Source organism: Eptatretus burgeri, chromosome 15 (assembly GCF_056783735.1).
Source record: "Eptatretus burgeri isolate ZD-2024b chromosome 15, Ebu_testis_v1, whole genome shotgun sequence".
Taxonomy (NCBI): Eukaryota; Metazoa; Chordata; class Myxini; order Myxiniformes; family Myxinidae; genus Eptatretus; species Eptatretus burgeri.
In genome coordinates, this window is record NC_140975.1 from 31,775,064 (window position 1) to 31,797,527 (window position 22,464).

The 22,464-nt window shown below is 43.2% G+C and overlaps 1 protein-coding gene across 2 annotated transcripts in view; it reads left to right on the forward strand.

Moving 5' to 3' along the window:
* NUP133 (nucleoporin 133) overlaps nucleotides 1-22,464 on the forward strand; it is an 80,797-nt gene that overhangs the window by 11,303 nt on the left and 47,030 nt on the right. For both annotated transcript variants that reach the window (XM_085857259.1, XM_085857258.1), the window contains 5 exons: nucleotides 82-180; nucleotides 14,880-15,011; nucleotides 15,544-15,714; nucleotides 16,011-16,166; nucleotides 21,855-21,925. In XM_085857259.1, coding sequence (XP_085713385.1) covers nucleotides 82-180; nucleotides 14,880-15,011; nucleotides 15,544-15,714; nucleotides 16,011-16,166; nucleotides 21,855-21,925 — 629 coding nt within the window. The remainder of the gene's footprint in view (nucleotides 1-81; nucleotides 181-14,879; nucleotides 15,012-15,543; nucleotides 15,715-16,010; nucleotides 16,167-21,854; nucleotides 21,926-22,464) is intronic.

The following is a 22,464-nucleotide window of genomic DNA, read 5'->3' on the forward strand; positions in this document are numbered from 1 at the left end:
CCATGATGCGTTCAGTTTCGTAACACACATTTTCACGGCGATCTCATCCGTTTTACATTTGTCTGTTTCGTGCATGTGCAGTCATCTTTGTGCAAAGAGCTTCAGCTTCCCCCAACGACATTGCCATGGAGTGTGGAATTGGTTGCAGTGAGTTGCCATGGTGACAGGAGCTCATTTCAGGTATGATGGTGGTTTTGCACAAAGACTGTTGGGGAAAAGAGAAAAAATTTCTCCTACACCCTTGACTGTGTCCTACGTCCTACTAATTACCGATCGGGCAGGAAATGTTGCTGACCTGGCTTATTTTTTGATAGTTAAAAGCCATTGATACAAAAACATTTTTCATTTTTATTGTCTTTTTTTTATATTTAACCTCCGCCATCTTCGAACATGGATGAAGGTTACTGTTTTCACCCCTTTCTGTTTGTTACTTATGAAATCTAAAGATTTCGTAAGTATATTGATGCCTTCCGTTTCTGTTTGTTTGTTAGTTTGTTTGTAGGCACGATAACTTGAGAACGGAGGAAGCTACCAATGTCAAATTACACCACGTGATTCAGGAGCGTGATGGCTAGTGCTGATTAGATTTTGGTCGAAATCGGTCCAAGGTCAAGGTCACAGTGAGGTCAAATATTCGATTTTTGATGGTTTGGTACAGATAACTCGAACGGAAGAAGCTACCAATGTGAAATTACACCACGTGATTCAGGAGGGTGGTGGCTAGCGCTGATTAGACTTTGGTCAAAATCGGTCAAAGGTCAAGTTCACAGTGAGGTCAAACATCCAAAAAAATACTAACTCGAGAACGGAAGAACCGACCAATGTCAAATTACACCACGTGATTCAGGAGAGTGGTGGCTAGCACTAATTAGATTTTGGTCAAAATCGGTCAAAGGTCAAGGTCACAGTGAGGTCAAACATCCAAAACATTCTATTTTTGATGGTTTGGTGCAGAATCATCGTAGAAACTTCTGGTTTGCGTCGCAACCTTCTCGAGAGACAGCTTTTATAAGACAAGGTCAGAGGTCAAGTTGACGATTTCGTAAATACCAGTCTATGACTGATTGTTACTTACGAAATCTAAAGATTTCGTAAGTATATTGATGACTTTCGTTTGTTTGTTTGTTTGTTTGTTTGTTTGTTTGTAGGCACGATAACTCGAACGGAAGAAGCTACCAATGTCAAATTACACCATGTGATTCAGGAGGGTGATGGCTAGTGCTGATTAGATTTTGGTCAAAATCGGTCGAAGGTCAAGGTCACAGTGAGGTCAAACATCCAAAAAATGATAACTCGAACGGAAGAAGCTACCAATGTCAAATTACACCACGTGATTCAGGAGGGTGGTGGCTAGCGCTGATTAGATTTTGGTCAAAATCGGTCAAAGGTCAAGGTCACAGTGAGGTGAAACATCCAAAACATTCGATTTTTGATGGTTTGGTAGAGAATCATCGTAGAAACTTCTGGTTTGCGTCGCTACCTTCTCGAGAGACAGCTTTTATTAGACAAGGTCAGAGGTCAAGTTGACTATTTCGTAAGTACCAGTCTATGATTGCTTGTTATCTTGCCAAAACGAAGTTTTTGCAAGATATTGTTGCGAATTCGCGCCCGCCGGCGTGCGAGCGGCCACGTAACTCAAATCGCGGCACGTCGCCCACCGGACGGACAATTCTGTCGTGACCCTCTCGGACTAACGCCGGGATCTAGTCACGGGTGGGCCTTTCGGCCTCATCACGATCGTGCCAATCGGCCCCCCGCGTGGGATAGGGTTGTTCGCCAAATTCGACCTACCTAAGTACCCACGCGGAGGGTAGACCGGGCGATCGCACCTCGCTGCAGGTTGACTCCGGACACGGGCCACTTAAGCGACCCGTTCCGAACTATCGGGATAACCGAGCGGTGTTATCGTCGGCCTCGACGGTTCCGATTAATTATCGGGCGTATTAAGCCCACTACCAACCCTTTACGTGAAGCAAGATGGAGATTCAATTAAAGAAAAGACGAAGCGAAACAGGAAAACAGTTCAACATAATTCACATTTATTCCGCGGCACACGGAGAGCACACGTATACAATTACAACAATTATGCACCAAAAGCAGATGTTACAAAAGAAACACAACAATGCAAATCTACTACCGACTACGCGTGCACACGGCAACACTTACACAGTTTTACTTTACAGACGGTGCCGACAACACATTTACTCAAAAGCAAAAGATAAGGGCCACCCTCAAAGACAAGGGGACAGACGGGGCCTGTGGGCCGCGAGACCGGGTGGATCCTACCCATGTCTTGTGATGAGCCACAAATGTCGCGATTCCCCGACTCCGCGCTCCTTCGTGGGTTTCGTTGGCACTGCTTGGAGTGGGGTGGGAACGGGGCCCCCTTTTCGCACTATCTCAGCGCGGGGGGAAAAAGGGGGGAATTGTTGATGCTCTGGGGAAAGAGGATAGCTGGCTTGCTTGGGTCCCGCGACGAGCGACTCCACTGCGACCTCGTCGCCGACCGCCATCTTCCTTACCTTGGACCCGAGCTATTCGACCTCCTCCCCAATTCTCCTCAGCCGACTTCAGCAAACCACCTCGACCGCGCTCCAGGCTTCAGGCTTCCCCTCTCTGCAGCTCCCCGACAGACTCCGAACCCCGACAGACTGCCACTCTCCAGACCCGACTTGACTCACTGCTCCACAGACTGCTCCTCTCCAGACCCGACTTGACTGCCTCGACCTTTTCTCCATCTCCCTAAATTCGCCCCGCGCTCGGCGCTTTATAGTCCGGCAGGAGAACCCATATGCAAATTTCTGGATCAGAACGAGCTCGGGGGTGGAGCCACGCTCGCCCATTGGACGGAGAAAAAGGGGCGTAAGTCTCCCCTGATCCTCGAATTTGCATATCCCGATTCTACACCGAAGCGCCTGGAGGCGGGGCCAAACCGCCCCGCGCTTGCTGATTGGATGGATCAGAAGTGGGCGTGTATCATTCCTGATCCGAATTCTCCTTGGAAAGGCCGCTATTTGCACCCGCGGCTCGGCGCGCGTCCTGCACGAGGCCAGGACAGCCTGACGCTCGGTGCCCACAAGCGGTGCGGGAATGGCCGCAGAAGGAGAGGAGAAGGTGGTGGAGGGTTTAAAGTGCTGGTCCATGGCCATGGCGACGTTTGGAATGGCGGTGATGCGATGTTTGTGGGAGCGAGTTGTGAAGGTAAAGGTCGTGGCTGTTGGCGTTGTTGGTGTTGTGAAGCGGCGTTGCGGTTGGTGGTTGTTGTGTGATGGCGGTTGAGACGTGGTTGGTTCAAAATAAAGATAGAACAGAAAAACGGCTATCTTAAAGGGTCGCAGCCCAAATGAATCGCATTTATTCCCTCAAAACAACGGGTTTGGGGCTAACTACACATGTACTTACAGAGATATCTCACCTACGGGACCTGAATGGTGGTTTGCGAATTTCCTCAACCGCAACAATATGTTCGTCAGCTTGTATTTTTAATTTTTTTTGTTTGTCTGTAATCACTTATAAAAAATTCTGCAGAGCACAGTTATCATTGGAAATTTTTGTAACCGCATATCAGAGGCCTATAGAGATCCCTTTCAGTGTACAAAATTTTGAAGGTCAAGGTCACTTTGGCGCAAATCAGGGGAGTCGACGAAACCCTTATTTTTTGAGTAATTTTGATCGGATCGTCTTAAAACTTCATGGGAATATAGTTCATGGTCTGGCGCTCAGCTGATTAATTTTTGGTGGCGATTTGCCTTGACCTTCTTATGTTGTTTTTTTTTTTTTTTTTTTTTTGTTATCTTGCCAAAACGAAGTTTTTGCAAGATATGTTAGTCAGTTTGTATGTTTTTTTTTTGTTTGTTTGTCTGTAATCGCGTATAAAAATTCTGCAGAGCACAGTTATCATTGGAAATTTTTGTAAGTTCGCATATCAGAGGCCTATAGAGGTCACTTTCAGTGCACAAAATTTTGAAGGTCAAAGGTCAAGGTCACTTTGTCGCAAATCAGGGGAGTCGACAAAACCCTTTTTTTTTTGAGTAATTTTGATCGGATCATCTTCAAACTTTATGGGAATATAGTTCATGGTCTGGCGCTCAGCTGATTAATTTTTGGTGGCAATTGGCCTTGACCTTCATGGTTAGCGCCTAACGTCAAACATATTTGACCCCAACGTCAAATTTTCAAGTTTTAGGAACCATATCGTGTAGTACCTCAAATTGAACACCTCGATGAGTGCTTTCTGGATATGTCAAGCTTGAGACATTATGACGTCATTTGGTGACATTATGAGGCAAAAGCTTATTTTTCATGGTTACTCTGCAGAACGATTCTCATCGGAATCTCTCGTCGGCAGATATTCCTCATGGAGTCGCTCCTGGTGGATAGCAGCTCTGTTCACCTCAGTGTGACCTTCAAGAAGTCGCACGTGGTCACCTTTTGGCAAGATACGGGTCACCTTGCGGGTGACATTGGTTTATTTGTTTGTTTGTTACTTACGAAATCCAAAGATTTCGAAAGTATATTGATGCCTTCCGTTTCTGTTTGTTTGTTTGTTTGTTTGTTATCTTGCCAAAATGAAGTTTTTGCAAGATATGTTAGTCAGCTTGTGTTTTTTTTTTATTTTTATTTTTTGTTTGTTTGTTTTTCTGTAATCACGTATAAAAAATTCTGCAGAGCACAGTTATCATTGGAAATTTTTGTAACTTCGTATATCAGAGGCCTATAGAGGTCCCTTTCAGTGCACAAAATTTTGAAGGTCAAGGTCACTTTGTCGCAAATCAGGGGAGTCGACGAAACCCTTATTTTTTGAGTAATTTTGATCGGATCGTCTTAAAACTTCATGGGAATATAGTTCATGGTCTGGCGCTCAGCTGATTAATTTTTGGTGGCGATTGGCCTTGACCTTCATATGTTTTTTATTTATTTATTTATTTTTTGTCTGTAATCGCGTATAAATCGCTCTGCAGAGCACAGTTATCATTGGAAATTTTTGTAACCGCATATCAGAGTCCTATAGAGGCCCCTTTCAGCGCATAAAATTTTGAAGGTCAAGGTCATAGGTCAAGGTCACTTTGTCGCAAATCAGGGGAGTCGACGAAACCCTTAATTTTTGAGTAATTTTGATCGGATCGTCTTCAAACTTCATGGGAATATAGTTCATGGTCTGGCGCTCAGCTGATTAATTTTTGGTGGCGATTGGTCTTGACCTTCATGGTTAGCGCCTCAGGTCAAACATATTTGACCCCAAGGTCAAATTTTCAAGTTTTAGGAACCATATCGTGTAGTACCTCAAATTGAACACCTCGATGAGTGCTTTCTGGATATGTCAAGCTTGAGACATTATGATGTCATTTGGTGACGTTATGAGGCAAAAGCATATTTTTCATGGTTACTCTGTAGAACGATTCTCATCGTAATCTCTCGTAGGCAGATATTCCTCAAGGAGTCGCTCCTGGTCGATAGCAGCTCTGTTCACCTCAGTGTGACCTTAAAGAAGTCACACTTGGTCACCTTTTGGCAAGATACGGGTCACTCTGCGGGTGACATTGGTTTTTTTGTTTGTGGGCACGATAACTCGAACGGAAGAAGCTACCAATGTCAAATTACACCAAGTGATTCATGAGGGTGATGGCTAGTACTGATTAGATTTTGGTCGAAATCGTTCAGAGGTCAAGGTCACAGTGAGGTCAAATTTTTGATGGTTTGGTACAGATAACTTGAACGGAAGAAGCTACCAATGTCAAATTACACCACGTGATTCAGGAGGGTGGTGGCGAGCGCTGATTAGATTTTGGTCAAAATCGGTCAAAGGTCAAGGTCACAGTGAGGTGAAACATCCAAAACATTTGATTTTTGATGGTTTGGTACAGAATCATCGGAGCAACTTCTGGTTTGCGTCGCTACCTTTACTTCTCGAGAGACAGCTTTTATTAGACAAGGTCAGAGGTCAAGTTGACGATTTCGTAAGTACCAGTCTATGACTGCTTGTTTGTTTGTTTGTTTGTTTGTCAGCACGATAACTCGAACGGAAGAAGCTACCAATGTCAAATTACACCACCTGATTCATGAGGGTGATGGCAAGTGCTGATTAGATTTTGGTCGAAATCGGTCAAAGGTCAAGGTCGCAGTGAGGTCAAATATTCGATTTTTGATGGTTTGGTACAGATAACTCGAACGGAAGAAGTCACCAATGTCAAATTACACCACGTGATTTCGGAGGGTGATGGCTAGTGCTGGTTAGATTTTAGTCAAAATCTGTCAAAGGTCAAGGTCACAGTGAGGTCAAACATCCAAAACATTCGATTTTTGATGGTTTAGTACAGAATCATCGTAGAAACTTCTGGTTTGCGTCGCTACCTTCTCCAGAGACAGCTTTTATTATACAAGGTCAGAGGTCAAGTTGATGATTTCTTAAGTACCAGTCTATGACTGCTTGTTTGTTTGTTTGTGAACAGTATTACGGAAAAACTCCTCGACGGATTTCGACAAAACTTGGGGGGGGGTTAGGTATGGTCCAAGGATCATGCCATTAAATTTTGGACTTGGTCCCCCCCCCAAAAAAAATTTAGAATTTTTTTTTTTTTGCATTTCTGCATGTTTTAAGTGATTTCCAACCCCCCCCAAAAAAGAGATTTTTTTTGCATTTCTGCATGTTTTAAGTGATTTCCAACCCCCCCCAAAAAAATTGTTACCCCCCCCCAAAAATTTAGAGAAAAATTTTTTTTTTTGCATTTCTGCATGTTTTAAGTGATTTCCAACCCCCCCCCCCAAAAAAATTGTTAGAGAATTTTTTTTTTTGCATTTCTACATGTTTTTTAAGTGATTTCCAACCCCCCCCCAAAAAGAATTTTTTTTTTCTTACTCAAATCATTTAGATTTCACGAATTGTATATTGCACTAAACACGCCGAGTGATGGATATTGTAATTGGCGTCTCTGTCCGTCCGTCACACCATCTTCTATACCGTTGTGCAGAAAGTCACCAAACTTGGTAGTTATGTCCACCACATGGTACGAAGGTGCAACAGTGGTATCATTTTTGGCACCGCCCTTTTGGGTGTGGTCAAAAGGTCAAATACGGAAAAATGCAATTACGGGCTCATTTTAAATATTTTTTAAGTCAACGTACATGCAATCAATATTGTTGGGGGGGCACATCACATGTTTTAAGTGATTTCCAACCCCCCCCCCCAAAAAAAAAATTTTAGAGAAAAAAATTAAGATAAGGGAATTTTTTTTTTTGCATTTCTCCATGTTTTAAGTGATGTCCAACCTCCTCCCCCAAAAAATTGTTAGAGAAAAAAATGGTTTTTTTTGCATTTCTACATGTTTTAAGTGATTTCTGCCCCCCCCCAAAAATAATTGTTGGAGAAAAAAAAAATTTTTGCAACTTTTTTTCAACAAAATTTCGATTTCTTTTTTTTGCATTTCTACATGTTTTAATTGATTCCAACCACCCCCCCCCCCAAAAAAAAAATGTTGGCGAAAAGAACTATAACTGTCAGCACTGTTGACATCATATTTAATGAATAAGATATAAGGTTCACTTGAGTGACCCAGCAGTATTGGCGGCGGAGGTTTTGCACTCTCCCGAGTGCTCCCCCTCTAGTTTCATGCCTGTTTTTGTTTAAAAAAAACAAACAAACAAACAAAAAAAATCAAATTATTTTGCACCAATAACCGATGGGTACTAATGATTGCCGATAATTTATCCATTATTTTTATATAAATCTAACCTTAACATTTTCTGCCAGCCCTAAGTTCGAATCACAGATTCTCTGTATTTCTTGGTCAGTTCAGTCAAACTGCCCTTGTCCTTTGGTATTCTCATTCGATCCAATTGCTCATTGTGCTCAAAATCCATCTTAAAATCTCATTTATAAACTCCTACTACAGCCACAATTATTCCCAATGTCTTGTGGGGTTAGCCAGAGAAATATTTTGGCTCAAATATATCACGAACCGGCTGGCCAGGCCTGGCGATTGACTGAGGATGGGAGAAGTTTTGACTTTGTTCATGGTGCCGGAGATAACTCGCCTCCTCTTTGCGAAAGGCATGTGTGGGAACTTTAACGTCGACAAAAAGCCAATGCTGGCAATAAGATGGGTCCTTAATGGTTTTATCTTTCCCGATCAACGGCCCACACATTGATGTCTCCTTTTCGTGTGAAACACCACGGGGTGACCAGTTAGTCGCTGGGACGAGATTTAAACTCTGGGTAGACAACTCAAAGGTATATCTGGCCATCCGACCGTCCCTTATTTTGAATCGCAAATATGCTATGTATTTCTCCATTGTCTACAATCGCCTTGCAATTCATGTCAAAGGATGCAAATGTCAACGAATGCGTTTTGTACTGCACTTCTTGACTTCTCTGTCATTAGCTTTATTGAAGGAAATGAAACGTCTGTATGAAATTATTGATTTATATCGCAGTGTTCATCGGTTTTTTTTTTTTTTTTCTTCTGATGGATTAATAAAGAACCCATCCTCAGTCAAACGAGCATCACACTTTGGTCTGCATTAGTAGAACGTTTCATGGAACTTTCCATTATGACGACATGTTTTATGGGACTTTTACTAAACACGCTGGCTGATGCTTCGGGGTTAATAAATGCTTAGTGTCGTGCAGCTATCTCCTTTAGTGTTTTAGAATAAGCAGAAGTAATTAATTGTGATGTTAGGTATGCATCGCCATAACGTGTCGATAGATGTCCGTCTTGCCTGCCACCTTGTAATTTCTACCCCCTCCCAAACCCCTACCAAACCTTTGGTTATGTTTTGTTCTTTTCCTCTGTTATCTGTCCTTTATATTTATTTTAAAGTGCTCAAAGACCTTGCAACACAAGCCAGGCAGTAAAGTAAACAGCTGCCATTTTTAATGGCATTTAAAGGTCCCATGTAATTCAAAAGTTTCTGGTTATTTATATATTAACTTTACCTTCCTAGTGAAGAAATCACCCATGTCTCTTTTTTTAAAATCAACAATGGGATAATTAGACCAATATTTTGAACATTTGTAGTGCTTTTCATAACTTGCAATGCCCCGCCCCTCAAAAGTGGAGTTCAGCGAACCACAGGTCACGTGACCATTAACATCGTCTCGAGAACACGACTCGCTCAGAGTTGATTGAGACGTCACGCGCCGTATAAAGTACGTACAAATGCATTGTGCACATGTGTTTGCTATCTCACTGCTCGTCCTAATTCCTGTTATTGTTTCGTGAAAGTTTTTAAGAGTTTTAGGGGGCGAATAAGAGGGGGGAATGCAAAAACGTTAAAAACTTCAAAAAATAAAAATAAAAAACACAAAAATGCTATATTTATAAATGTATAATGAAAAAAATATTCTTTTTCTTCTTTTGATCTTGTGTTGATGTGGTGCAGGCATGATGGGCTGAATGGCCTGCACCTGTGTCTGATTTCCTTGTTCTCCTTAATGAGCAATTGAATCGCTGCACATTGGCAAAACGATGTTGACAACCATTTTGTCACGATGGATTGTGGGAACACCAGTGGTGTACATGCGCCGAACCTGTTTATAGTGCAGTGGATAGATGTTGGTAATAACTGGTGTTCTACTATACTTGGCATAAACGTGTGGATTCCACTGATTCTCATTACTTTTGGTGCGGCCCTCGTATCTTGTCGTGTGATTGATTGGGTCCTAAGATCAGTATAATTAAATAATATACCGATCGCTTGGTTTGTATCGAGGGCGCATGTTCGGGAAGGGTAAAGGGGTTTTACATTCGGACACATTAAATGTCACTTTTTTTTGGATTTGACTTCCCCTTCATGCCCCGGGGTGTGAGGAATTGTGGTCAGAGGGGTCAAAATTGGGGGGGGGGGAGGACAAAAATTTGATTTGGGATCATTCTTGGTCGACCTTTTTGCCATATTTCAACTTTTCTTTTGGTGGGAAGTGTGGAGATTTGTGAGTGTGCATCATAGACCTTGCTCTAGTTATAGAATTATTATCCCTATGCTTTTTGGGAAAGAAAAATAAATAGAGGGGGTGTGGGGGGCGGGGTGGATATTGTAATTGGTGTCTCTGTCCGTCCGTCACACTATCTTCTATACCGTTGTGCAGAAAGTCACCAAACTTGGTAGTTATGTCCACCACATGGTACGAAGGTGCAACAGTGGTATCATTTTTGGGTGTGGTCAAATACGGAAAAATGCAATTACGGGCACATTTTAAATATTTTTTTTAAGGAAACGTACATGCAATAAATATTGTGGGGGGGGGCACATGAAATGTCATTTTTGGGGGAGATTTATAACACCCAGCTTCATGCCCCAGGGGTGGTGATTTAGGGTCACCGGTGAAAATGGGGGAAATATATATTTTTTTTTAACTCAAAATTTGATATTTGGTCATTCATGGTTGAAATATTTGCCATCTTTCAACTTTGCTTTCGGTGGGAAGTGTGGGGCTTTGCTATGGTGCGCCATTGACTTCGCTCGAGTTAATTTTGCTATTTAAAAACATGACAGCTGCTAAATATAAATTTTTTTTTGATGTGAATATTTGCGACTACTTTGTTGCACTTTAAAACTCAGCGTTGATAATATTAACGAAATATAGTAACTCCAAACGTTCCAAATTTTCTCACCTTTTCATAGAACACCTTGCTTCCACTTATTTTGGTGAGAAAAAAAAATAAAAAACTTGTCATACTTGGATACTGGCTTGATGTTGGTGGTACTCTTCTTCATTTCTTAATCTTTAATCCCACGTGCAAAACGCAAATCTGGGTTAAGAAATTGGTTCACTGTCTGTCTCTGTCTGTCTGTCTGTTGCCTACAGATCCAAATCATTCATCGAAGAATGTATTAATTACAATTTCATGTTGTAATTGGAACACAAACCTGCAGTTTAGCAGTACATTGGCTCTGGATCTGAATTTGGCCAATTACATGGAATCTTGGCCTGAGTGTGTATTTTGTCACAGAGGAGTGAGGTAATTATTTTATTGTCTGGTAGTGAAACATGATTGAAAATCAATCCAAACAGGAAACTTACTGTTTTTAGGGACATCATAAAGGACACAAATGGGCATGAAGAACTAATTTAATGTATTAAATAAGGTTGTGTGAAGGAAAGTACTGTGCATCAACGGCAGTAAACTTTGAAAAAGCAGTCATATATATATATATATATATATATATAAATATATATATATATGTATATATATATATATATATATATATATATATATATATATATATATATATATATATATATATATATATATATATATATATATATATAGTTGCGATCCCGCCGGTTTAATATCTTCCAGCACGGAATACTGACGTTATTGTCCGAGCTTCAAGCAGTCCACGTGTGGACAAAGAACGACAAAACACACCACTGTGTTTCAAATCGGCCTCTTGGGGTAGGCACGATATTTTATTGGCTCGATCTCAAAAATGGTTGGTAACAGAATGGATTACACAGCACAAAAAAAACCTGCCAGAACTCTTGGCAACAATATAATTCCAAAAACGGGTTGTACAACTCACAGCCCCGCTCGACGATAACCGGGAATAACGATCACACTCTTCCCGATTTAACTCGATCCTTTAGACGGAGCTATCACCGATCAGCGCGACTGTGCTGTCGAGAGTCTTGAAAATCGCTTTTAAAACATGCGATTTGGAGCGCTCGATATATTTTTCCACTCGCGATCTTAGAGCCACGTCTGTTGCCAGCAATGGCGCCCCAGCTCTGACGCGGCCCACCCACCACGTGCCGACTAGCCAACCAATCCCTGGGAGCCTGAAAAAGGTCACGTGACGTTGTGGGCGGGACACTAATTTTGGTGAGAACATGGTTTTTCTCACAATATATATTGAAACCTTTTATTTTATTTTATTTTATTTTATTTTAATTGAATTATAGACTTGCTCTCCGGAAGCACAAGCTCTGTCATGTTCCTCATTCTCCACTGGCTGCCCTTTTGGTAAGGAATACCCCCAAGTAAGAGAACGCCAACAAACCATCAGGCGATCTCAGGTAATTAAGGTCCCTGCAGGACAGATCAAGCGGCTCCTTCCTATAAGTATGCCCGGGGTGGGTAAAGACCCACTCCCTGGCATCGGAAGCAGCCGCCTTGAGCTGTTTAGCGATGGGCGTACAGCTGGTGAGAATTGTGGTGCGGACGAGCCACCAGGCTCGTGTTCAATCGCCTGGTCTCAATAGCCACCAGGCGGTGTTCAATAGCCTGGTCTCGGGCGGAGTCCCCCCTGGAGCGGCAGAGGTAATACCTCGTCGCTTGTCAGAGGGACCTGCTCCCATTGATTTGGTCTGATGACCCCTGGAGACCAGCTTTTCAGCAGAGTGTCCAGGGGACAGGGAAGGCCATCACCCCAATCGACCCCATAAGTTTGATGGTGGTGTCCGCAGATCTTATCTGTTCACACAGCTGCCGGCCTCACGGTTATGACTTCCAGATAGTTTTTGCCACTTGGAGAGTACAGCGTACAGTTCTTGCTACTTCCAAAAACCCTGTTTAGCAGTGCCTGGAAAAATATTGCACCAATTTACACCATCTCAACCAATCAAATTTGCTGCTTGTGCTCTCATCATTTGGGAATATCGATATTCAGACAAAATGGTGGCTCGTAGGAATATAGATTGTGCTCAGAAACGCAAGGCAAGAGTTGAAAGGACACTTCCCATGCCCCCTTCCCCCTCCCCCCTTCTGCAAGATTCCATAGGGTAAGTTGTTCTATAAACTCTCTAGTTATTATAATTATTTTTTCCTTGAATCCCAAAGAATGTGTTGGAATTCCAGGTTAAAGCATTGATACAGACCTGTGTTTTAACAGCCTCATCGACGTGAATCCCATTTCAACCATCAGGCTCTCCTGCTAACAGTCTGGCATGGTCTGAACACATCACGGTCTTGGGAGCTTGGTTTTGATGTTGTGAAGTTTACTTGTTTAACCGACACAAACTGCACCTGCTCTCTTTGTCAAATAGTCTTTATTGATAGATATTGTTGCGGTCTTCGCGCCCGCCGGCGTGCGACCGGCCACGTAACTCGAATCGCGGCACGTCGCCCACCGGACGGACAATCCAGTCGTGACCCTCTCGGACTAACGCCGGGAACCAGTCACGGGTGGACCTTTCGGTCTCACCGCGATCGAGCCAATCAGCCCCCGCGTGGGATAGGGTTGCTCGCCAAATTCGAACTACCTAAGTACCCACGCGGAGGGTAGACCGGGCGATCGCACCTCGCCGCAGGTCGACTTCGGACACGGGCCACTTAAGCGACCCGTTCCGTACTATCAGAATAACCGAGCGGTGTTATCGTCGACCTCGACGGTTCGATTAATTATCGGGCGTATTCAGCCCACTACCAACCCTTTACGTGAAGCAAGATGGGGATTCAATGGAGGAAAAGACGAAGCGAAGCGGGAAACAGTTCAACAATAAAGCACATTTATTCTCGGCACACGGGAAGCACACAAATACAATTCCACCAAATGCACACAAAAAAGAAAACACAATTCCATTTACACAAAAAGCAAACATAAAAGTGAAAACACAGTGCAGAGCTAATACCGACTACCGAGCACACGGCAACACTTATACAATTCTACTTCACAGACGGCGCCGACAACACATACCCAAAACCAAGGAAAAGAAATACCCTCAAGAATGAGGTAGGCCTGGGGCCGAGACCTGGTCGGGCCTACCCGTCTGGTGATGAGACGCGGAGCGGCGATGGCCCGCAACCCGCGGGCCTCGTGGACAGTGCCTGGCAGGCGGTGGGAACGGGGCCCCCTTGGTCGCACTATCTCAGCGCGGGGGGAAACAGGAGGGGGTTGCTGATGCTCGGGGTATAGAGGATCTTTATTATGTGCGACGAGCGTCTCCACCTCGGCCAGGTCGCGCTGCCGGCCTCCCAGGGGTGCAGCTCCCTGCACGACGCGAGCACCCCCTCGTCCGCCCTCGCCGCCTCTCCACAGCTCGTCCCCTCCGTTCCGACTTCAACGCACACGACGAGCAGCTCCACCGCCCGCGAAGTCTTGACTCTCTGTTCCGACTCCTTCGCCTCGTTCCGACTTTTACTACCCTCCGACCCCCCGCCCTCGCCCCGCTGACTCTTTCGCTCCGACTTCCACGACTCCTTTGACTGACGAACACCGTCCTTTTATCCCCCCGTAACTTCGCCTTTGACCCCCTCCCTTTGACCTTTCACCTCGCTCCCCATTGGCCCGAGAAAAAGTGGGCGTGAAGGCTTTTTGATCCACAAATTTGCATATATCGATCGCCCTGGGGGCGGGGCCAATTCGCCCCTCGCTCACCGATTGGACGGCAAAAAGTGGGCGTGTGTCGTTTTCGATCCGTTTTTGAAGCAGAAAATCCGTGGTTTTGTACACGCTGTTCGACGCGCGTTCTGCATGAGTCCAAACCGGTACCCACAGCGGGGCAAGAACGGTGGCGATGCTACGGTTGTGAGGTGTGCGTGAAGGTCGTGGCGGTTGTGGTGAAGCGGTGGTTGTGGTCGGTGGTTGATGTTGTGGTTGTGATGATGGCGATTGGTCCAAAATAAAGATAGTAAAAGAAAAACGGCTATCCTAAAGAGTCGCAGCACGTATAAATGACATGTATTCCCACTAGACAACGGGTTTGGGCCTAACTACACATGCACTTACCGAGATACCTCACCTAAGGGACCTGAATGGTGGTTTGCGAATCTGGTAACCACAACAATATATTTATTATCTAGTAAACCACTTACATTGTACTCGTCCTATTCCACTGAATGTAATGTAAATGCTTTGGTCATAAATGTTCCTATAATTTGCATTGAAACAAAAGCCTGTTTGATGCACCAACCATCTGTCCCTTTTGCCTCCCCAAGCACATCTCGGTGATGGTGGTGAGCAGAGATGGTGCCTTGCGATACTGGTCCAGCCTTGCTCAGGTCGGAAGCTTTGTGGAGAGCTTCTCAGACTGTGGAGGAGTGCAGTACAAATCCCTGAGAGCACTCAAGGTAGTAACACCTGAAAGTTTAGTAATTTGATTCAAGAAAACGTTTCTTGTTTCCCAGAAAACTCAAGCATTACAGCAAAGTCTCTTTGTCATGAATGATACGTTACGTGAACTAGTCTTCCTCCCAAAAATGAATACACTGGGAATGCCGTTCCGTCACTGCGGGTACTCTGTGGTACATTTTTACCACTTGATTGGACATTAGAATACCTGCCGATCAGAATACACAAAACTGTTACTCCAGTTTTAATATTTGATTCTTTCATTCAATTTTTGGGCTTCCTGGAGAGCATTGTCTGCCTAACCACCCTTTCCCAAATTTTGAGGTTTTGAAACCTGTCTGCATTCTTCCTGGAAGTTCTGATCCATCATTCCTTTTGCATATTCTGAGGGAGAGGTAAGAGAAGAAATTCCATGCAACTTCCTGTAGTTATGTGCATGATTGCTGAGTGAGGTGGAGCAGGTTTAAGGTTACAATTTTAGCCCCTTATTGGCCCTACCCTGGGTTTTTGTGCCATGTTATCCATTTACAGAATGGCAGTTTTGTGCTGGCTTCGACGAAAAGCCAGCTGTGGCTCTCGTCATTCTCCGAAACGAGTATTCAGCTTCGCCCATTGGGCCAGGGCATGAGTGTTTTTTCAGGAATCGGCCGTCGAGTGTCCTCTGTTTTTGGATTCCTCTCCTCGCCAATCACCGAATCCAAGGTGAGAAACTCTCCCATGTACTATCCTGTAAGAGGAACTCCGCTTTTTTTTCCCGTTACATCACACTAGTTTGTACAAGGTGGAATTTAAAAATTGGTGTCCGTGTTTGTTTGTTTTTTCCACATTCTATATTCTCCATCCTTGCTACCATTAACAGTTAACGAAATCCTTCAGCTCAATCCTTCAATTGGCCTTCGGCACATTTGATCAACAACAACTTGAATCTGTTTTGGGTTTTTTATACTTATTTTATTTATTTATTTCACACATTTTGGTGCTGTCCGGGTGCCGTGCAGACTATCTGCGTGCTGGTGCACACCGAGAGTGACGCAGTGTACTGCCTTACCACAAGTGGCTTGCACAAGTGGGAAATTGGGCAGCAACAAGAGAGGCTGGTGCTCAGCTGGGACTGCGAGAGTCTTTTGAGAGAAAGGCTCACACACTCAATTTGGGTGAGTTGTAGAGGAATGAGTGAAAATGCTTTGATGCATTTACTTCGTGGTCATCATAACCACAAAATGGCAACTGCTCTTTCTTTTTAAAACTAGAATGCACTCTGGATGTTCTGATTCATGCTTTTGTTTCCTCTTGATGCAATATCACCCAACAGGGTGCTAACTTGTACTGCCGCATGGCTGTGGTGTGAGTAAATGTAGTCCTGTACTAAGTTTTATTATACATTATTCCTTGTGAGCTCAAAGTTGAACTCGTCTGAGGCATGTATATACAGGGTGTTCCATAAATTGATAACCCCCTTTTACCGAGCTGTAGATCGTGGAATATTTGAAAACGCACGTTTCTGGCATAAAAATTTGGTTTTAGGCTCTGAATGGAGATGGCGCTGCTAAACCCGTGCATTTGGCCCTTTAAAATAAAAAAAAACAATCGAAGACGTGTGCGTCAGCTGATTTTTCTGGGCGGAAGATAAATGTGCCAGGAATTTTGTTGACCCCGTTGGCTCTGTCTTTGATTCTATTTACTTACTTTTTAAAGGGCCAAATGCATGGGGTTAGCAGCCCCATCTCTTTTCTGATCCTGAAGCTAAATTTTGATGCTAGAAACGTGTGTTTTCATCAAATATTCCGTGATCGACAGCTCAGCAAAATGGGGTTATTGACTTGTGGGACACCCTGTATATCAGGGTGTCTATTTGTTCCTGATACATTTTCTGATTGATCAGAAGTCTATTTGTTCCTGATAAGTTTCCAAACCCCTGCACCAATTTCCCCAAAATTTGCTTTGACATTCTATTTTCATATGAGGGAGGTAAACGTCTCAATATAAACTTTCAATTCTCAATCAAGCTAATGCAAAAACAAAAACCAAGAAATAACTAGGAAATGCAATTTGACACGAATGCGCCGATAGACGTCAATCCACTGTTGCGTTTGATCCAGGGCGGACTGACGGTATTCTGGGCCCTCGGGTGAAAAGGGTTATTGGGGCCGCCGAGATAATTTTTTTTGCACAACACTTAGTGCGAATTAAAAGTTTACTAAAACAAACATTTGTGCAGAAATATGCATAGTAATAATAATGAGACCGTGAATTAAAAACAAATACACTAATTTACAAACCAGAAACTGCTGCACCTCGTGTTGCACAGTACAATACATGCATTACAGTCCAAAGCGTCATGAAATGTTCCAGGCAACCGGCCTGAAATAACGTATAATAAAATGCACACAAGGCCAAAATTATTATTTCTCCGTGTCATTTACTTGAAGTTTCTGCTGAGAATAATAAGTGGTCACCTTAGCCTTATGATTGAAAATAAAGGAGATTGCGGGATGTTCGGACTGACCGAGTCGATTCACTCCATCGTCTATTCAACATTGTGGTATTTCTCTAACATTAGCAGAGAATACATGTGAAGATGGTTATTTTATTTTATTTTTTTTGGACAGAGGATACAAACCCAGTTTTTTGCAATGCACATTTATGGTTAATAACCATTTTCTGCAAAGTTTGAAACTCGCTTTAAGAGCAGTAAATGTTGTTTGTTTAAAGCAGGGACATTGTTAAACAGCAATGAATGACTTTGCTGTATTTTTGGGGGGGGGGGGGGAGTGGGGGGGGGATTTATCAAAATCGATTTTCCACCCTCAACAAATAATATACGTACTATGTTTACATCACCTTCCTCTCCTATTTCTGAAAATGTAGTTTTTTTTTTTTTTTGTTTTTTTTTTTTTTTTTTTTTTGTTATTTTTACCACGCGCCCTCGGTCAGTGCCTGAATGCCCGACTGCTCAGTCCGCCCCTGGTTTGATCTCAATTAAAAGTCACATATGAGAGAGGGAGTAGGAGATAAAAGAGATAACGACAGATGCTCAATCTATTTTTAATATCTCACTATCTGCCATGACCTTTCCTGGGAAAGTCACATTTCCAACCTTGCCTCAAAAGCCAGTCGCCGACTGGGAATCCTCCGTCGTGCAAAGTCCTTCCTCGGCCCTCTTGAGCTCCTGACTACTTACAAAGCTTTTGTCCGTAGCCTGATGGAGTACTGCTCTCCCCTCTGGGCTGGTGCTCCTGCCTCCCACCTTTCTCGACTTCACGCTGTCGAAACCAGGGCTTTTAAGATCATTGGCATCTCCCGCAATGAAGCTGAGTCTTTGGGCCTCTCACTCAATCACCGCAGGTTGGTCGGTGGTCTTTCTGTCTTCTACCGACTCCTCTCCAGCCTTGCCCCCCCTGCTCTCTCTGCGATTTGTCCCAACCACATTTCCACAGGGCGCTCAAGGTCCGCCAACAACCCCCTTCTGGTAAAACTACCAAAATCACGAATCACTGCTCATCTTCACTCTTTCATTCCTCTTTTTTCCCGCCTTTGGAATAAACTTCCTCACTCTATTCTTTCCCATTCTTCCCTCCAGGCTTTCAAAACAGCTGTTCACCACCACCTCTTATCTTCCCCCATCCAAATCCTCGATCTTTTCTACCCCCGATAATCCACCCAAGCCCACTTCCTTCAATTCTCCTGCTTTCCTTCCTGAAAGTCCCTGTAATGTCCATCTTCTCCTCGCCATGTTCCCCGTCCCATCCCCATCCCTCTCCCTTCCACAGTTCACCTGTGTCTGTTCCCCAATGTTTTGTCCCTTCCACTCCCACCCCTCTTGTCTCATGCCTCCTTGCTGTGAGTTGTGTGTTAGCTCTCATACGAGCCTCGACCAAGGCATACAAAAAAAAAAAAATGCTTCCAACTCGAGTTAGGATATGCAAATGAAATGGAAGACAAAGACGAACCCTGATTGAGTCATCAAGAGGAATCTGGATAGGATTCAGGTTTCAGCAGCTACTCCACAACCCGCAAACATATCCAGGCACAGCCAAGTGAGCCTTAGAGAAAATTTTCTTTAAGAATTCACTTCTCCTTCGAGAGATGGACAACACATGAGAGGAATAGAGAGTAAAAGAGATGAAAAAGAAGAAAAAGAATTTGAGTGAAAAAAATTTTTTAGAAAGAAGTGTGAAAAGAACAAAGATGTCGGTAAGAACCCAGACAGATAGATTTCAACAGTTACTCCCCAGACTCAAATGTAGCAACATGTACAAGGTACCAGAGGTCTGTCAGTGGGGAAACCGTCCACACAGCACCAGGATATCATATGGTACAAACATAATGAAACGGAAGATCAAGAAGGAATCCGAAGAAGTAAAGAGCAAAGGGACGTGACTTTTGACCTGTTGAACCCAAAATCGAATCGATGTATCGCAGTCTATGCTTGTGCCAAGTTTGGTTGAAATTCTTTCTGTGGTTCACAAGTTATTGTGGTGACAATTTTCAATGAATGATGACCTGACCATGGAATTTTAGCTTTTTGAATCCAAAATTCAATCGGTTCATCTTTATTTCATAGTACGTACTTGTACCAAGTTTGGTCAAAATACCTTCAGCAGTTCACAAGTTATCGTGGTAATGAAAATGCTACGGACGGACAGCCAAATGGACAACCTGAAAACTTTGTCTTCCAGTTGAATGCGCATGCGCATGCGTAATCCAAGCTACGCTCCTCTCCCGGCCAAAGACTTGCCACTATTGGATGACCACAAGTAGGTTCGAATACAATGCCAACGCGAAAGGCTAAATGTGATTCTGATTGGGTGACCCAACTCGTTCACATTATGAAGCTTTGTGCCAAAGTAGACGATTCTAGCTGTCCCTCGTTCAGTTATTCTGCTGACAAACACGCGTTCAGGATGATCGCAATGCTCATGCGCCCTGCCTAAGACTGCGGCATGAGTAAAAAAAAATGCACAACAAATGTGTTACCGTACTCATTGTCGAAGGCATCGTGAGCTTCCCAAAATATTTGAGGCCTGGGCCCCCTCAAACTTCAGATCCCCCCCCCACCCCACCCCTCAATAAAATCATTTGGCACAGTGGCACATGTCGAAAAATAGACTGTTACTTTTATTTCGTTACATAAAGGATGTTGCGGTGTTAAAATTAAAGTAATTTTTTGTATTTTTCAATAAGGTGAATTCAAACGAAGCATAAACTGACATTTTATACCTGCAATAAAAATTTCAAATATGTTGAATACAATGTCACAGCTTTTACTTATTAATTAGTCATGAGCACCGGCAGTTTTAGAAAAGTTGTTTGTAAACGGTCTCCTCTTTATTTTTGGAATGCATCAGTGTGTGCCATTTGCTTGTTTATGCGACTGACTTCAAAGCAGTGAAGCAGCCAGTTTGTAGCCAAGGGGTTTAAGTAGATTTGGGGCATGTGCCTAATCACCTGTAGTTTATTGTTGAAATGAATCTGTTCCATTCTCTTCAATTAATTTCCTCCGCTTTGATTAGTTAATTGTGACTTCCTTGTTTATCGTCCTCATCTGACTTTTCACAAATCCACATTTACTCAGCTAGTCTCTTACTTTGCTTTCCTATACATTTATTTATTTATTTTGTATACATAGTTAAAGCTTGTGGAAGAGCTAGAACACAACGGATCAAGACACAATGCCACAAAAGGGGAACAGCAGGAGAAGGGGAAACGCCAACAGCAGGGCAGAGGGAGAAAGTAGACGTAGATTGAGATGAACAAACAAGGGATGCGGGTAACGATGAGGGGTAGGGAAGAACACGGGTGGACAATATGTATACAGAAGCCAACTTTTTGGAAGGGTTGGTGTGGTTTAACGGGTGAAGAAAAGATCATGGTTTTGGATGAAGATGATTTGAAATATTTTTTTTATTATCGTTAGTTTTTTTTTTTTTTTTAATGCTTTATTTTTCTCTCCGATCCACTGTTATTGGCGCTAAGATTGGAGCATGCAAGCTTTTGGTCTCTTCCTTGGCAAATGACCTTGATTTAAATTCATGGTGATCGTGATGTAGGATGCAAATGGAATTTCAAAATTAAACGGCCACTGTTCATGTTGTCGGCCCCATTGTTCTTTCTTCTCATTAGTTTTGTTTCATTCTTGCACCCCTCCAATCCCCCCCTCCTCCGCTAAACAAAAGTCACCACCTTGTTTTGTATGCAGCACAAGGTTCCAGGGTAGCATCATTGGCTGAGGGTGTATGGTTGTGCCGCTCACGCAATGCTCTCTGTAGGTTAGGAATTTGTAATTTGTTTGTGGTGCTGAAGATAACTCACCGACTTTTCATGAGAGACTCCTTGGCATCTTTAACATCCACCAACAAATGCTGGCAAACAGGTTGCTCAGCTTTACGTCAATCCGATGTATGGTGCACACATTGATTAATCGCCTTGTCTGTGAAACACTGGGATGACGTTTTAAAGCTCGGTCTGGATTCAAACCCAGGCTTAGACAGCTTTGAAGCGAGTGTGTGTACCTCTACGCCATCCTGCCAGCCCAGCAAGTCACCAAATATCCCTCATAGCTTTGGAAAAGTTTGTTCCATTTTTTTTTGAAAAAAAAAAAAAACTTTTCCACCATCTTCAAACTGCTCCTATCTTTTATAGTTTCATGTTTTATTGTGTTTAACCCTTTGAATTTTGTATGGCATAGCCTTTGAAAGTAGAGCTTCTTGTATGCGACACCATGATGCTGTCTGTGCACTTCCTATCGGTGATTTATCCGGCGGTTGCTCTTCTACCAATAGGCATTTTATTGTTGGATAATTTCACTGCTAAAGCCTGCACTTGACATGGTTTGTTCCTAGAATTTTGACGATGGAGATGATGGGATGAAGGCGAGAGCACAGATTCGCTATTTGGATTTGCAGTCGATTCAGTGAGTTGTGCAAGTCACGAGTTAGTTCGATTCCACAGAATTTGATACACCAACAATTTGTATCTCATGAGTATGTATGTTACACTGTTTATAGTGGATTTGTAGTGATTCCTGACCTTTTTTTTTTTTTTTTTTTTTTTTGTTCATTATTTGGGTCTGACATAGCTCAGATGTAGTGCACTTACCTTTGAACTGTCTAATCTGGGTTAGATTCCCTACCTGGCTATACACTGTCCGATTGGTGCTTCGCAAGGACGGTGTTTCATCGCAAACTGCGCCGAGCCTTGGATTGTCATTATACGGGATGTCCCATCTGATAGCATTAGTTGCTGGACATTAAAGATCCCATGGTGTTTTTCGTGTGCTGGCCGAGTTATCTCCGCACTCTGAACGAATTGCAAATCATTCCTTCATTCATTACCGTCACCACCGAAGGTGGACGGAGGTTATAATTTCACCCTAATTTTGTCCGTTTGTCTGTGTGTAGGATATCTCAAAAAGTTATGGACTGATTTGGATGAAACTTGGTGGACAGGTTG